The following is a 15,683-nucleotide window of genomic DNA, read 5'->3' on the forward strand; positions in this document are numbered from 1 at the left end:
TTCATTGCCACTCTAATCAGAGTAGCATAATGAGAAATAGAACCTAAATCTTAAAACACTTTCCCCTCGCCCCTCCCTACTTCCCTGGCTCAGCTTTACTCCTGATTTTCTCTATCTCCTCCCCATCAGCAGTGCAGGGTGGACAGGGCATTTTTTCTTCCTTCTTAAATATGCATTTCATTTGCACTGAGCTGCAGGGCTGAGAACTGGGAAGCCATCCCTAAAGCCTTCCTGTTAATAAAACCCTAAATCTTCCCCTACCATTCAGATCTTATCACACTGGTCCACTACACCAGGACATAACACCTATTCTGTTGTAATGAAGATGCTCAGAGATAATTAATGAAATATGTAGGGATCAAAGATTAGATTTGGATCCCAGTTGCAGCACCCTGAGCTGTGACAGCCCTGTTATGTCAGTGAGTATCTTCAGATGCCTGGAAAGAGGAGTGTCCTCGCAGACTTGCTGTGGTGCATAGCTGCTCCCTATGCCTTTTGCTGGGGGAAGCCTGAGCAGGATCTGGCATCCACATGTCAATTAGCTGAAGATATCCCTGAGTTTTTGTAGGGGTGGTATTTCAGGGCTGATCAGCTCAGCTGAAATGCTCTGGGAATGTGGACATCTGTCATATAATGACAATGAGTGCATTTGCAAAAGACAAACTTGGCAAGTCACCCAATTTAAATTACTTCAGTTCTTATTTGTTTCATAGGAGGAGGAGGAGACTTTTCCCCTTCCAGCTCTTTGTCCTTGTAATTCAGCTTTCCCTTTCAGTGAAGGGGAGGGAAAACACTGCCAGGATGCTGCAGACAAAGTGCCAGTGGGACTGGAGCTGGAATGCAGGGAGTGAGCTCCTGGACCAGGAGGCACTTCTGGTGCTGGGCTCAACTCAAGCCCTTCTGCTCCCTCTCATCTGGGCTCTGCTGCCTCTGTTTCCTCATGCTTGCCTTTCCAAGGCTTTTGGTCCTTTTCCATCTCTTTTTGCTGTATTTATTTCACTTACACTGTTGCTTCAGGCCCTTTTTTGTGGTGTTTGCATCCTTGTTAGTCCATTCCAGTCCTGGTATGTTAAACTGGAAAATGGCAGGTGTGACTCTTAGGTACACATTAGTTTATTTTTAAGCTCTTCCAACATTTCCATTTCCTTCTTTCTTACACCTTCCATTAGATTATCACATTTTATTTCAATCCATTTCCAAATCTTTCAAAAAATCTTTCATTGAGGTCTGTGTTTTATATTTTCCCTTTTCATGACATTTATAAATTATAAATCTAATTAGAAGATGGAACTGTTTGGTTCATGGTTTTTTTCCTAAAATTTGTGTCACTTGCAGTCCCATAGTGTTTAGCATGTAGAATAGGAAATCTTTCAACCAAACTGTAATTAAAAGCCACTGAACAAATTGATGTTTCCTAATCATGTCATCAAATATTTGCTGAAAGAAAGTGCATCAAGAGCATCTACCCACCCAGTTCCTTCATGTGCTCCCATCCCCAGTGTAAATGAATAGGCCATTAGTAAAGGGCTCCAGTTCCCAGCAGCTGAGGTTCTGGGCAGAGCCTTTATCTCAGGGTGTCCATCGTGCTTGACAGGGGAGGGCTGGAAGACAAGAGTTCATGAGCTTCAACTTACCAAGACACAAATTCAAGAAAAACTTGGTCTACAGAGAATTGCAGCTCTCAGAGTACAGATAGTGCTTTTTTCCAGTTATTACTCAAAAAGTCTGGAATTACCTTGTCCTTGGGATTTTTTAGTAGACTGCCTCCATGGAATCGTCTGGATTTTACATGTGTGGCCTCCAAGGTGTAGAACTGCCACAGCTCAGAACATTTTTCTCTTACCTGTTCATTATCAAAAGAGGTTTCTGAAGGGCCTGCTGTAAATGGCTGTTTCTGAGAGGGCAAAGCCAGCAATGGTTTTGGCGACTCAAAAATCTGAGTCTGTCTCCAACCCACTGTGAGAGTGTGTGGATTTTGACAGCAGGTTTCTGCTGAGGTCTTTGAGGACAGGTGAAAAACTGCAGTGTTTGAAGATTAGGTATTTTAATTGACAGGAATGTTCCCTAAAAAAATGTCACTGTTTTCTTTAGTGTGTTATTAATCCAGCAGAGCAACATGCTGCAGTTATTGCTTTCTGGTTTTCCTTTCTCCTGCCTATTTGAAACACGCTGACAAACACAGTCTGTGTTTGCTTTGAGCTCTACAAGGAAATTGAGGGCTGGGGAAATCAGGAAAAAAAGCTTTGAAAATCAGGTAGTGATTGAACTGGTGTGGCAGCTACCCAGCAGGAAGGATCTGCTTCCCAGTAAACCACTTGCCTCTAGGATAAGAGGCTGCTGCACAATGAGGTAGGGCTTGGATGGTGAGTGAACAAGCAGTGCCCAGCAGGCAGGAAAATCCTGCTCTCTTGGAAGCTTTGATGGTGTGACTGTGAGTGTCCTTGGGGCATCCATAGACTGCTTTTCCCTTCCTGGCTCTCCCTGTGTGCCAGGCACCTCTGGAGGCGCTGGCACATGGACTCCTACGGACTGAGCTGGACACTGGGCTGGGCACTACAGTGGCTTTCATTCATGACTGTCCTTTTCAAGAGTACAGACTGAAAAAATGGAACTTTCTACTGACTTAAGAAGAAAAGGTCGTGATTAATTCTGTCCATCACAAAATACCGTTTCACACAGGGGTCTTTATTCTGACCCTGACCAGGGTACAGTGCAGGGTTTGCCTCTGGTGCTGTGGGAAAATGGCCTGAGTAGTAATATTTTGCAGTTAGTGTGAGTGAAATGCCGAATTTCCATTCATCTGGGCTTTTTTTAGGTGATATTACAGGGCTGAGTCAGATTTCCTGTTCTTTCTATTCACAAGAGTCACGTTTTGGCATTAGATATTCTGTAGATTTACATCTAACAGCAAATGGATCTGTGCATTCAGGGATTCTGATCTTTGTGGGAAGACATACACGGGATATAGTGTGGGTTTTATCTGCTCTCTGCAGTGGGATGACCTGCACACAGATCCCTGTAGGCTCAGAAGAAGCCATGTGCACACTGCTGTGCTTGGGCACAAGGGCTGGCCAGGGCCAGTAGGGAAGGCTGGCTCTGTGAGATGAGCAAAAAAATAAATGATTTCTCAAATGCTGATGTTATACAGCTGTTTCTTCACAATTACTCCAGATTTTTAAAGTTTTTAGAGCTTTCAACACTACTGAGCTATGGCTTCATCCCTCCTGTCTGATTTGGATCCACTTTCCACTGTTTGTCACTGGATAAGAAAAGATCGGTCACAGGGAATATGCTTCCAGTGGCTAGATGCAGGCGCTGTGTGGAGCTAGGGAGGAGGAGGAAGGGAGCAGATTTCTCTTCCCATCCTTGAGGTCCTGGTCAGGATCCAGTTGTACTCAGGGCTGGGCAGTGACAGGGGCTTCAGTGCAAGGACACCAAGGGCAGGCTTTGGTGGAAGGTGAAACGTGTCCCTGCTCTCTCCGGGAAGCAGCAGCTGTGCCAGAGGCTCTGCAGACCTCAGTTCCTTGTCCCCCAAGGCCCCATGCTTTGGCAAAATGTCTTTTCATTCTGCTTTGCTTCCCTGCCTCAGGAACTCCGAACAGCAGTGCTGGAGTGTCTCCAGCTCACAGGGCCCATGCTCAGGCTAGGCATCCCCCTCATCCCCTAGAATAAGCTTCCTCCAAGGGAGGCAGAAGCTTTACTGCCTCAGTGAAGTGTCCTCACCTGGCATGAGAAATCCCTGAGCTGGTGAAGAGCCTTCAGGGCTGCAAAATCTGCCTTACTTTTTCAAGAAAACTTATGTCTCTTACCAAGGACAGAGAAAGGAAGGAGAAAGATGTCCACAGGGGAAATAATAATTTTCAGTCTCATACCAGTATGTGCTGGCTGCTTGAAGCATTGTGTTCACAAGTTTCTCATTCTCATGAAAGGAGACAAAAATGTGCTACATTTGGCAGGGAAGAGGCTGTGGAACACAACTGCCTGGAGGAAGGCTTGAACTCTGAGAGCAGCACCACTTGCAGGAGGTTTGGATTTTATTGTGTTCAGGAGGCTTTACATGTGTAGTCAGTACTCATTTTCTCTGCATTTTAATGGCAGTATTTCTATTTTCTATTCAAAACTGACCAAAATCTTTCCTGCCTCTGGAATTAGTAAAGAAACAGAACTTTAACTGGTAAAAGCTCCAAAACTGACAGACTGAATTTATCCTAACCCAGATTTGTTACAATCTGCTTATTACCACTTTTTCTTCAACTTTCATTTCCTTTCTCAACGTACAACATTAAGTCTGGCCAATCACTAACAGATCTATAAATCTTTCCCAAAGCAAAATAAGTCCTAAACCTCCTCCATACCTCACAGCAAACTGCTCCTAGTCCTTGCTGGGAGGATTGCAGGATGCTGCCCTGCACAACCTTGAGTGTGTGCTGCTTTGTCAGCTTGGTTATGAGATCCATTAGTGCCCACTCTAATGAGCTACATGGATCCAGTGCTTGGCAGGAGGACAAATTTGTCTATGAAATGAGGTTTCAGATTCTGGCTTAATGTACCTTTTCTATGGGTTTAGCATATGCAGCATTCTGGGGTTTGGTGCTTTTTAACATATTTAAATTTTTAAAGTGTTTTTTTAAGATATGTGAGGTCCAGTCCAGATGACTGTGGGGGTCGAGTTGATGTGTTGGGTGACTGGGGGGGTTCTCTCTGCCCCTTGGTATTGCTCTGAGCCTGCACTATTGCTTACAGTGGCCTTAGCATATCCCAAGAGCATTAGGAGCTACCTTTGGACTGGGTTACTTTCCAATGAATTTTCAGGCAAACTGGATCTGTGAAGTTCAGCCTCGTGTCTTCACTCTGTGCCCTTTTTCTCCTACACCCACCTTCATCTTTTCCTATTGTTTAGATTAGAGACACCCCCAAAATCTCTGTCCTGTGCTATGTGCTTGCTCAGCAGGGCAAATGACTGCACACGGGGCACCAATCCTGATCAGAGTCATCAGAGGCTCTTTCCACTGTCATTATTTTTCCTTCGGAAATGCATTTCCCACACATTCCAGCAGGAATTACTGCAATTACTGCTACATTATTTCTTTATGTTTCCTATGGTATTTGTTACTCTTTAAGGGAGGAAATTTCCATCCCTCTGTCTTTGAACTGTTTTGTTTCTTTGTATTTCTCTCTCTCTTTTTTTTTTTTTTTTTTTTTTCCCCAAAGTTCTACCTGCAGCACTCACATTGCTGCCCACTGATGCAGCAGGGGTATTTTTAGCACTCCTCCAGAGCCGCCTGCTTGCTCAGGTTACCTCACTCCAGGAGATGCTTTACATCCTGCAAAGTAGGAGGTGACTGGGCTGGAAGAGTTTAGGTAGCTTGCATTTTTTTAGCAGTGTCTTGAAGAGTCCTTCCAGGTGTCCACTGGGAGGACAAAGCCCCTGAGGTTGTCACTGCTGGGGACAAGTTGACATCTCTGAGGCCAAGGGGGCCATGGCCTTGCTTGGAGGAACTGGAGGCAGGGAAGGAGGGAGCTGGCAGCCTGGAGCTCCTGACTCCTTCCCTGGTCGGCTGCCACTCAGCTTGTGTTACAAACCTCGCAGCAACATTCAAAAATAAGAGTTCTGCTGAAGGAACAACCTCCAGAATTACGGAGATAAAATTAGACCTCCTAAAAACCTTACACTGAGGTTGAAATTATCTTGCTAAACTTTGTAGCACTTCTGTAAGGCAATGTACACATATAAGAAATTTTGTTACTATGTCCTGATTTTTCCAGGGAGATGCCCTTGAGGGCCAGAGAGTTTGGGCGACACTAAGCAGTGCCACCCATTCTGCCTCAAGTGACCCTTGGTTACAGTGGAATGGAGAGAGGGGGGCTTTGGAGTAACACACAGCTTCAGCACTTCTCAGCCTTTTGCAAAAGAACAACAAGTAACTGACATCTGTTTTAATCAGTGACCAAGCCTTTTGTGTATTAAATAGTGTTTAATTTTTTGCGAAGGATGCCATTAGGATGCCAGGAGGGGCGGAGGGGAGTCACTGCTCTGCAAACGAGCCAGCCAACATCAGTGGACATGGCTCAGCCTCTCAGCAGTCTGACTCAGTGGTAAATGCTCTGAAGGTAACGCTGCTCCTCTGGTACAGTCCATGCAAAACGTCCTGTCTGTCCCTCAACACGTGTGTATTGTCCTGGCAACATCCCTGTGGGCACCACCGGGATGTTACTATCATGAGTGGGGTTGTTTTGTTTGTCACTCATTGCATCTGTGGACTATGTGTTTCCTGAGAGGTCCAGCCCTCTCAGCTGTGTTGATTCCAGCTGTAGCTGCTTTCCATGTTACATTTGTAGTTTTTCTTTGAGGCTGGAAGTGGTGTTTTGCTGAATAAGGAAGTCTTTTATTGAGTATGCATGTTTGTGCTCCAGTGGACTACAAGGGATTCCTGTAACCTGTGCTGAAAGATTTTAATGCAGAGATAAAGCCAAAGCACACAGTATATTTGTGTTAAAAATAGCAAAGACCGCAACCCCAAGGTCAGTGTTGAAACTCCCTTGGGAACAGATGTGTTTTACCCTGAAGTGAGGGCTGGATTGCAAAGGCCTGCGTGGCATCGATACACAGCAGTTGACACAAGTAATCAGAGGGGTAAAGTTTCAAGTTCTCCTTTTTGTCAGCAGAAAAAGGGTTGCAATTAAAGAAACTTAGAAAGTGTTAAAGATTCCAAGGTTTATGCAGTGACGTGAGACAAGTGGCTGAGTTCACTGTCTCACTGCAGCACTGGCACCAGTGGTGTCGGTGTTCCTCTGGAGGGGAATAAAACTGAGGGAGAGCTGAGCAGAGTGAGGGCTGTGTATTCCTCTCTCCCAGTGCTGTCTCAGTTGTGGCTGTTTGTGGCTTTGAGCACCTCTTCTCTCCTGTGCTTCACTCATTTCTAACCTGCTTTAGGTTAATTGGGTGTTATTACGCACCTGTACTGGTGTTGGAGGGACATACTTGGAGGGGGAGGTTTGCCCTCTTTCTGGACGGGACTTCTGCAAACATTTGCTCTTGTTTTGAGCTCAGCAGTGCTGTTGACTTACCTGGACATCCGAGTTCCTGCACAGGGTGATTGTGCTCCTCAGGCTGGGTGACACTGGCTTCTCCTTGGTGGAGCCTGAGGAAATGGGTTTATGCAAGTGAACCCAGCACAACTTACAGCAATCAGATCCCTTCCTGTAACACAACCCCCGGGCACAGCAGCGCTTACTGCAGCCACCTCGCCTGTTTTCCTGGCATCCAGAGGGGAGAGGCAACAGAGAGTACCCCAGCCCCTCTCCTGGTGCCCTCACTGTCATGTCCCCTCTGTGGTGGCCACCTTAGCCATGCCTCTGCCAGCAGCACTCTTCCCAGGAATGCACCTTTCTCACCCTTGTACAACATTCCCAGCTCCCAAGGAATGCCTGGGTCAGGGTGCTCCAGGTCCTCTCTGCATCTTCCATATATTTCACCTGCTGCTGCCTAGAAAATAAAGCTATGCTGGGTAATTTTTTCAAGAGATCATGTGTCATTATGGAAAAAAGCCTTTTGTAGTTCTCTTAAAATCCCCCTTGGCAAAGGCTCTTCCCTGAAGAGAGCATTTAACAAGGTGCTTTTGACAACCTGTAATAACAGCTGGTCTGTGTAAGTGAAATATTGGAACAACAGCTGATGCTTTGCTTGCTGAAATGGATTGATAAGAAATATACAGAGTTTAGTTCAATATGATGTGAAAGCTGAGCTTTAAGTTCACTAGGAGGTACTGCAGCGATTGATATAAATGAAGTGTTGTATCCAAATGAAGAGTGAGCTGTCAGCCCACAGACTGCCCGACTTCCCCATCTGCAGTCAGGGAGCGGACCCTGCTGTTTCCCAGGGTGGACACATGGGTTTGTTCCCACTTTTCTGGGGAATGCACACTCGGCAGAATCGGGTGCAGGAGGAAGAACCAGCCAGAACCAGGAGCCTGCTTTTCTGTACTAATTTGTCAACTTGGAATTCCTGCAATAAAGAAATAATCTCTGTTATAAAACCTCATTCTTAGTGCAACCACTTGTGCACAGCAAGAAACCTAAAGAGCAGGAATATGTTTTTAAGGGACATTTCCATTAGGAAACAGAGGAGGGAGTTGTTAAAATACTGCTGTTGTCTTCCTGGCTTTGAAAAAAATGAAAAAAAAAAAAAATTTAAACAATTGCCTGGATTCTCCTTCTGGTGGAAGAAGTGGGGAACAAGAGCGGAGCTTTGGCATCCAGCTGGTTGGCTAAGGCTCTTCCATGACCTGCTTTGCCAGGCAGGATGGTTGGAAAAAGAAGTTGCCATGTGTGTGTCCCCATGCCTGGGCCACTTGTATCTGACCAAACTGCTTGTGGTACTCCATACAGATTTGCTTTGCACTCAGACAGCTGGAAAAATGTGCAGGGTAAGTTTAAGGTGTTTAATTTTCTATTCCATATTGAGCCTGGAAACACCTGAAGATGCAGAGTAATCTTGGTTTAAATGCTGACAGTACACCCTTGAATATTTTATATGGAAATTAAGTCAATTATTGTTTCTGTAATGCAATTACTGTTTCATTAGGAATACTGTAGTGGTAACATATGGGTTAGTATTGATCAGAAAAATCTATGTGTATAATATATCTGGGATAAAGTACAGTATGACTCAGCTGACCTGAATTTATCATTCATAAGAATAAAACTTGGCAAGTGTGATGAAGTCTGACAGCCTCAGTTTCCCCACCTGAACAATGGCCGTTTTATATTTTTCTGCCTATGATATTCATTCACAATTTATGGATAAAACCCCAGTTTGGAAGTTATACATATTTAATAGTAACCCATTAAAATTCTTGTGATGTAAGTAATGCCATTTCCAAAATGCTCTATTTGACATTATCACTTCCTTTGTGTAAATCTCAAATATATACTTGTATCCCACCTTGTCCCTTTGTTCCCCAGCCATTCAAAGCTCTGCTGCTGAAATGCTCCCTCTGCATTGAAATACTCCCTTTTCCTCTGACTCTTCTAATCTGTGCCTGATTTGACTATTGATATATTATTATACTTTTTAAATAGTTGGTTATTTCCTTTCTGGTTTAGTCTTCTTTTACACCAACCCAGTCCACATTAAAAGCACAGGGGATTTGTGATGAACTGATTATAATGTTTCTTTTCTTTTACATTCTCCTTGCAATTCCTGTCAGGCTGTAACTCAGTGTTTAGCTGCAGCCTGATGCACTGTGGGTTTTTCACAGGAAACATTTGCCATGGCATCGTTTTGCCTGTGAAAACAGTGGAACGATGACAAGTTTCACTTTGAGCTACAGAATTTTGAAGTGTGGTGTTGACTGGTACCAAAATGCAATCTGGTACCAAAATATTGTAAAATGCAAATATGGATGTGTAATTCATGCTGTAGGAATTTTGTGGTGATATATGATCGTGCTGGTATTTTATTACGATAATGGAGGTGGGAATTCTCTCTTCAGGATGTGCATATGGAATTGGTGCCTCCTTATCAACAATGTATTTGGGAATGGTTTTGCTTTGCATTTATAAGCCTGTAATGCCTTTTGAGAATGTAGCCACATGTGGCAGCAGGTTTAGAGGTAGTTCATAGTGTATTAGAGAGCATGGGTAATTCCAAAGCACAGGAATGTCTGGAGGGGTTTTATTCATGATTTTTCTCAGGTTACTGGGAAGTTTTGTTTGCAATTCACTTTGGAAGGGAGGCCAAGGGAAGGTGGGACACACCAGTTTGGATTAGGGTTGTAGCTGGGCAGGAGAGCTCGGGGAGCTGAGAATTCCAGGAGTATTTCCTGCTGCTCATGGAGTCCCACAGGGCTGGAATGCTGCTGCAGCCAGCAGATGTAATGGGTCACACCTGCAGTTGGGTGCAGGTTCCTGCCTGGCTTCCAGGCACATTCCTGCATCCTGGCACTCAGCTGTGTTGGAAGTAAGCTAAAAAGCAATCTCTGTAGCTGCACTGTGAACCTCACAGCTGTCCTTTAGGTGAGGTTTCTGCTGAAATTTGGAATTTTTTTGAGTGACATTTTGACCCCAACTTGTCACTTGTGCTTAGGACATGGGCTCTCTTGTATGGGCTTGTCCCTCCCTAGCAATCAGGGACTACTCATTCAGTTGGGACAAGGGACTCTGGGAAGAGTCACCCCCTGGTTTATTACCATGTCAGCATTAGCTGCATGGTAAATATTGTCTTAATATTTACTGAGAAGAAAAATTGTTGAAAGTCATGGCTAGGTACAATGTGCCTTCTCACAAAAGCTGCCCAGGAGATCTTCCTCTTTGCAAGTATTAAGTTAGGAAAATCAAGAACCAGAAGTTGGAAATAATAGTCAGAGGCTGTGCCACAGACACCCAGTTTGGGAGGTATCACTGAACCCCCATTTTTCATGCTGTGTTTCACTGCTCAGCAAACACACACGGTTTTTATGATGGTGACTTGGGATTCCTGGCTGCAACACTTTGGTTATATGACAAGTTTGCAGGGTTTGGGTCATGCTCACTCATTGGAATTAAAGACAGTTCCCTTTAAAGACTTGACTTTGTTTGGCCCTGTGCTTTAGCACTGTAGCCATGTTGCTTCCAGTCTAAAGTGTTTCTGGTCATGCTTAAACTCATGTTTTCTTCAGCAAAGGCTCAGCAAAACTGGGTTATTTCCCATCTCTTGCACAGAATCACAGTAGGACCTTGGGCTTGTTCTGCCTTTGCTCACCAGCTACAGGAACTACCTTTTCAGGATGTCAACTTCCCAGGATCCAGCTCCTTTGTTTTTATTCAGTGCCAGCTAATGCAGAGTCTGGACACTGCTGGACTTTAGGCACTGGTAAAATACAAATAATGAATGATGACAATGGAAAACAGCTCTTAAGTCCCTTGATAGTCAGATTGCTCTTTTCCTGGAGATTAGTGGGTGATCTAGTATCAGTTACCAAAAAAATAATCTGAAATTGCGATACAATTGATAGGAATCACCATTCTTGTCTCTAGTGGTCCTGGGAGGCCTGGGGACATGACACAAGCTACTGGTCTTGTGCTCCTTTTCCATCAACATTTCTATAAATCATTATAAAATACTTCCCTGGGTTTTGAGGGGTATCACTTCTCTGCCTTTTTAATTCCAGTATTGTAATATGGGTGTTAAGCAAAGTATAGCACAATGAGTGCAGGCACAATTGCTCTGACCTCAAGGAAGAACTAATGGAGTATACACTTCTAATGTCTTGCTTGATTTTAAGATAACAAGTAAACCCTTTGCAATAGAAAACTGCTCTGTGGGTTTTAAACTGGAGCATTTAGACACCTCTGGATGGATCTTTGTGCTTCTGAATCACATTCTGCAAGAGATATGGTTGGGGAACTAGTTGGACAGAGTTTCTATTGAGGTCTGCAAACACCCTCAGTCTTGTGTGTGGAGTGTAAAATATCCCAGTGATGCATGTGCCAGTTCATGTATCCCTGTTTTTAATCATTTTTACCTGGCAGCATGTGCTTTCTGTGTTCAGAAGGAATGTTTTGTCCCTTGAGAGACAGTCTCTGCTCCTGTTGTGTGTCCCTGCCCTGTGTCCTAGCTGTGCTGCATGGTGTGTGGGCCAAGCTGTGGCATTCCAGATGCATGTCCATAGGAACACCAGTGCTCCTTAACTGAGAATAATGAGCTCTCTTTCCATCCCTCCCTCTAGGTTGTGTGGAGGAAACTTGGAGATGCTGCAGGGTCGTGCCCTGGAATTAGACAACACTTGTCAGGAAATCAGTACAAAGGACCCATGTAAGAGGCCCTGAGCACGTCCTCTCTCTGAAGAGCACTGTCTGAACTGCCCAGGAGAGGGGAAGCACCGCCTGTGTCTGCCGCAATTCCCAGCTGACGACGGGGGTCTGCACTGCAAGAGACTGCTGGAAAGAGGGGACATTCTGCACAGGGGTCTGGTGGGGAGCCGTGTGGCAGTGTCCCCCAATCCTGCTGTTCCAATATCCCAGCTAATGAAGCTCTGCACCCTCACTGCAACCCTCCACCCTTAGAAGCACTGAGGTATTGCCATCTTAACAAAAAAAATATTTGGGATTCTGCAGGCGTTATGCGAAATAAGTTTTATTTTGGTTAATTACAGTGAATCTCTGATAGGTCTGAATGAGTTTTCTACTGGATTTGAGAGAGGTTTTTCAGCAGACTGGAGAGACACTGATAAACTGTGCCTTTGGTCTCCGCAGGTTTGAGAAAGTCGCTTCTTAGTAACTCACACTTCAGTCTGTAAAGGATCCGTTAATGGTGCTTAGGCAATTTCCAGGTGATTTTTTTGCTTTGGTAGAATACCTGCCTTTGGAGGTGCTAAAAGACCATAAAGTCCTAACCAGCCGGTAGTGTAGCATAACTACAGTACTTGTAGTGATCCACAATTTCTTTCTAAATGAAAGTCAAGATAGCTTTCTTTTTGATTCACTTTGATGCACATCTTCTGAAGAGGTGTAAGGTGTTTAATGAACAGCCCTTTAATGAACTGAATACTTGGGCATCATTATTACAGGTCTCAAGTCAGGATTTCCATTAGAATTTATTTTGGAAATTATATTCCAATTGTCAGGATGCTAATTTCTACTGTTTAATTTAGAGACATGCTGGTTTGTTTAACAAGAGCCTACAAGGATCTAAAAGATTGCACTGCATTATAAAAAAAGCTTTTCTTGCCACTGTAGCGTTCTTTTCAAAGAAAAAGGTTTTATTATCCTCAGAGCATGTCTTTCATTATTGTGAGGCAGAAAGCTCTTGTTCAAATTGCCTGAGATTTGACCAGACGGCACCCTAGATGTGCTTAGTTTATTTTTATCTCTATGTATGATCCTAGCTGTGTGTGTATTGAATTACAACAATAGATATTTTGTGTATATCTTAAAGCAATGATAGTTTCATGTATGAATGTGCAACAGGCTTGTGACTGAATGCTGTTGGTTAACTTTTTACCATAGCTGAGTATCAAAAATACTAATAAAAATTAATTTAAAAAAATAGGAATGCAACAATTCCTGGGTTTCTGGTTTGTTCTTGGTTACTAAGATTTGAGCCAAAGTCAGAACCTCTGTTTTACTGAGCTTGGACTGTATCTGTGGACTATTTGCAGTAAAATGTAGCTCTGTTGCTGTACAATCTTTTGTTATATAGGAGTATGATGTAAATCTGCTATCTGTCTTCAGAAAAAGTGTGTTAATTTGCAGCAGTAATTCTGTTGGTTTCTGTTGTTATTTTCAGTTGGTACCATTCAATGTAAGACCTCTGATCCAGCGTTGCTTTCTTGAGAAAATTCCTGTTCACTGCTTCTCCTTGAGTTGAAAATGCAGATTCCAGTGTTCTGTTTTGAACCATTGCTCTCCTGCGTGGTTTCTGATATAACCCCCAGCCCAGAGAGCTATCTGTTCTTTTCCTAGGTTGTTTTCTCCCCTATATTGTTTGCAGAGTTCAATTTCAATTGTTGTACTCCTATCTCTCTGTATGTATGAAGAGCTGTAACACCTGTACTTGTGCCTGCACTCTGGACGTGCAGGGGCCAAGTGAGGGACACTGGTCTTTTGACACTACACTTGTGTAAATTTTGATACTGTATTAAAACTATTTTTTTACAGTTCTGCATATGATGGGGTATCAAGTATTGTGTTCATCTTAGCAACGGTAATAAATTATAGAATCCCACCCTTGTTTGCTCTCCTTTACTCACTGAAGCTCTGAGCTGCTTGGGCTTATAGGCAGGAGCCATTGAAAACGTTTCCTGCTTGGTTGAGAAATTATCAGCACGCTGCGGATTTTTCTTCATTTTCTTGCCGGGTGTCTTTAAAAAATCTCAGCAATGTGAAGTTGCTTTGCTGTTTTCTGCTAAACAAGGAATAGCTGTGGGTAGCTGTGCAGGGGGGTTGTGACCAGGTGCAACTCATTCAGTCCTCAGCTGTGCTGTGTCTGCAGCCCCAGGAGAGCTGTGCTGGTTCTTTCTTCTTGCCCTCCTCACAGAGTAGTCTTGAGGTGTGGACAGGAGAATGTAGAGCTCCTGGAGCCTTCTTGTTCAGGTAAGGTTCTGGTGGGGCTAGCAGTGTTCTAGAGTGTGTTGGTGGCTTTGTGAGTCACCACATCCCTGTCCCAGGATGGTCTTGTGTGGGCCAGGGGAAAGGGCTGGCTCTTACTGCAGAGCAGAGAACTTTCACTGAATTTTCTGGAGAAAAGAGATATTTAGTACAATCAATTTCTTTAATCTAATAAATCCCACGGGACCTCCTTAAAATGCACCTTCCTAAGGGGAGAAAGGGGGTCAGTGCTCTTGGGAGAGTCTGTAGCCTGTTGAAATGCCTCAGTGCTAATGAATAAAAATTGCTGTAGTACTGGGGACCTATAGCTCCTCTGTCTTGCTCCCTGCCCCTGTGGTTAAGCCTTTTTCAGTAAAATGCAACTGTGCCAAGCCTTGTGGATTCTTTGTGCAGTTGTTTTTAGCAGAATTCTGCTTTGGTTGAAGATTTGCACATGTTGTTACAGGGCCTTTCCCAGGATCTGAGCTGAGCTTGAATGAACTATAAATTCATTGTGCGAGTGAATTTTAAATAGCACTTGTGTAGTGGATGTATGGAGTGGATTTTACCTTCTGTACTGCAGGGAAGCTGCTTTGCTGAAGGGTTAGAAGGTAAAGAATGGCACTTTGTGTTCAGCAAGTGACTGGTTTCAGTAGAGCCTGTTCCCCAAAGGCTGCAGTTGATGGACATGTTTATGGACGTGGCATGAAGCCAGAGTGCCCTTTGTAATGTTTTGAGCAGAGCTAGCCCAAACAGCCTCTGTGGCCTGGGGACAGCTCCTGGCCCAGTGCTCCTTTGTGCTACCAAAACCTCTCAAACACCAAATGCCCCCCAGACTCTCTGTGTTGCCTCCCCAGCAAATACCAACCATGCCAGGGCACTGGCACATTCCCCAGATGTTTTTGAAGTAAGTCCTAGGGTTGTGTGAATTATTTATACTGATCTCACAACTTTGATACAGAAGAAAATAGCTAAGCCATTTTCCCCCACACTTTTAAGTGGTGCTGGGCATGGACTGCCAAAATCTCTGTCTCCACACTTGTGTTTTCCAGGCTCAGGTAAACCAGCCATGAATGACCCCAAACCAGCACAAAACTGCAACTCTGGTCATCCAAGATCCCTAAGGTAAGAACTTGATAGCTCTGCCTGGAATGAGTAAATAGAGGCTCTACATTAATTAATCAAGCAGCAAACAGGGATTTGCTGGGCTGATTTGTGGTTATGGTACTTTCTAGCACATACAAGAGAGGATTGTGAGGTGGTGTTTACCATAGCTGGAAACTCGGGTCTGATGTATGCAGTACTGGGAGTGAGGGGGAAGGGGAACTGCCAGAGGAATGAATCAGTCTTTTCTTCAAAAGCTCTTTCCCCTCCTGCCTGGTGACTCCAGACTCCTCCTGTTTTTTAATCCCAGAAATAGCATGGCATAATTGAGATTTTCAACGTGTGGAAGGTCAGAGCAGGGGAAGGCTTAGCAAGACGATGTGGGATTGGTAGGGGTCAAGGCAACACAGAGATGGTAGTGTGAAGAAAAATGAACTTTTGAATACTCTTACATAAATAAAAATATGACTGTGTTTTAAAAGCTTAAGATACCATAGACCAGAGACAGAAAC

General features: G+C 44.1%; 1 protein-coding gene across 4 annotated transcripts in view; it reads left to right on the forward strand.

Annotated features, from left to right (window-relative positions):
* CCDC85A (coiled-coil domain containing 85A) overlaps nt 1–13,705 on the forward strand; it is a 68,457-nt gene extending 54,752 nt beyond the window's left edge. For 2 of the 4 annotated variants that reach the window (XM_012572294.5, XM_012572295.5), the window contains one exon: nt 11,709–13,705. In XM_012572294.5, the coding sequence (XP_012427748.4) occupies nt 11,709–11,798 (90 nt within the window). In that variant the 3' untranslated portion in view covers nt 11,799–13,705. Of the gene's footprint in view, nt 1–5,991; nt 6,112–11,708 lie in introns of all 4 variants that reach the window. The other 2 variants (XR_012055198.1, XM_002196902.7) reach the window with 2 other exon arrangements.
* Nucleotides 13,706–15,683: the final 1,978 nt, after the last annotated feature.

The sequence above is a fragment of the Taeniopygia guttata genome, chromosome 3, assembly GCF_048771995.1.
Source record: "Taeniopygia guttata chromosome 3, bTaeGut7.mat, whole genome shotgun sequence".
Taxonomy (NCBI): Eukaryota; Metazoa; Chordata; class Aves; order Passeriformes; family Estrildidae; genus Taeniopygia; species Taeniopygia guttata.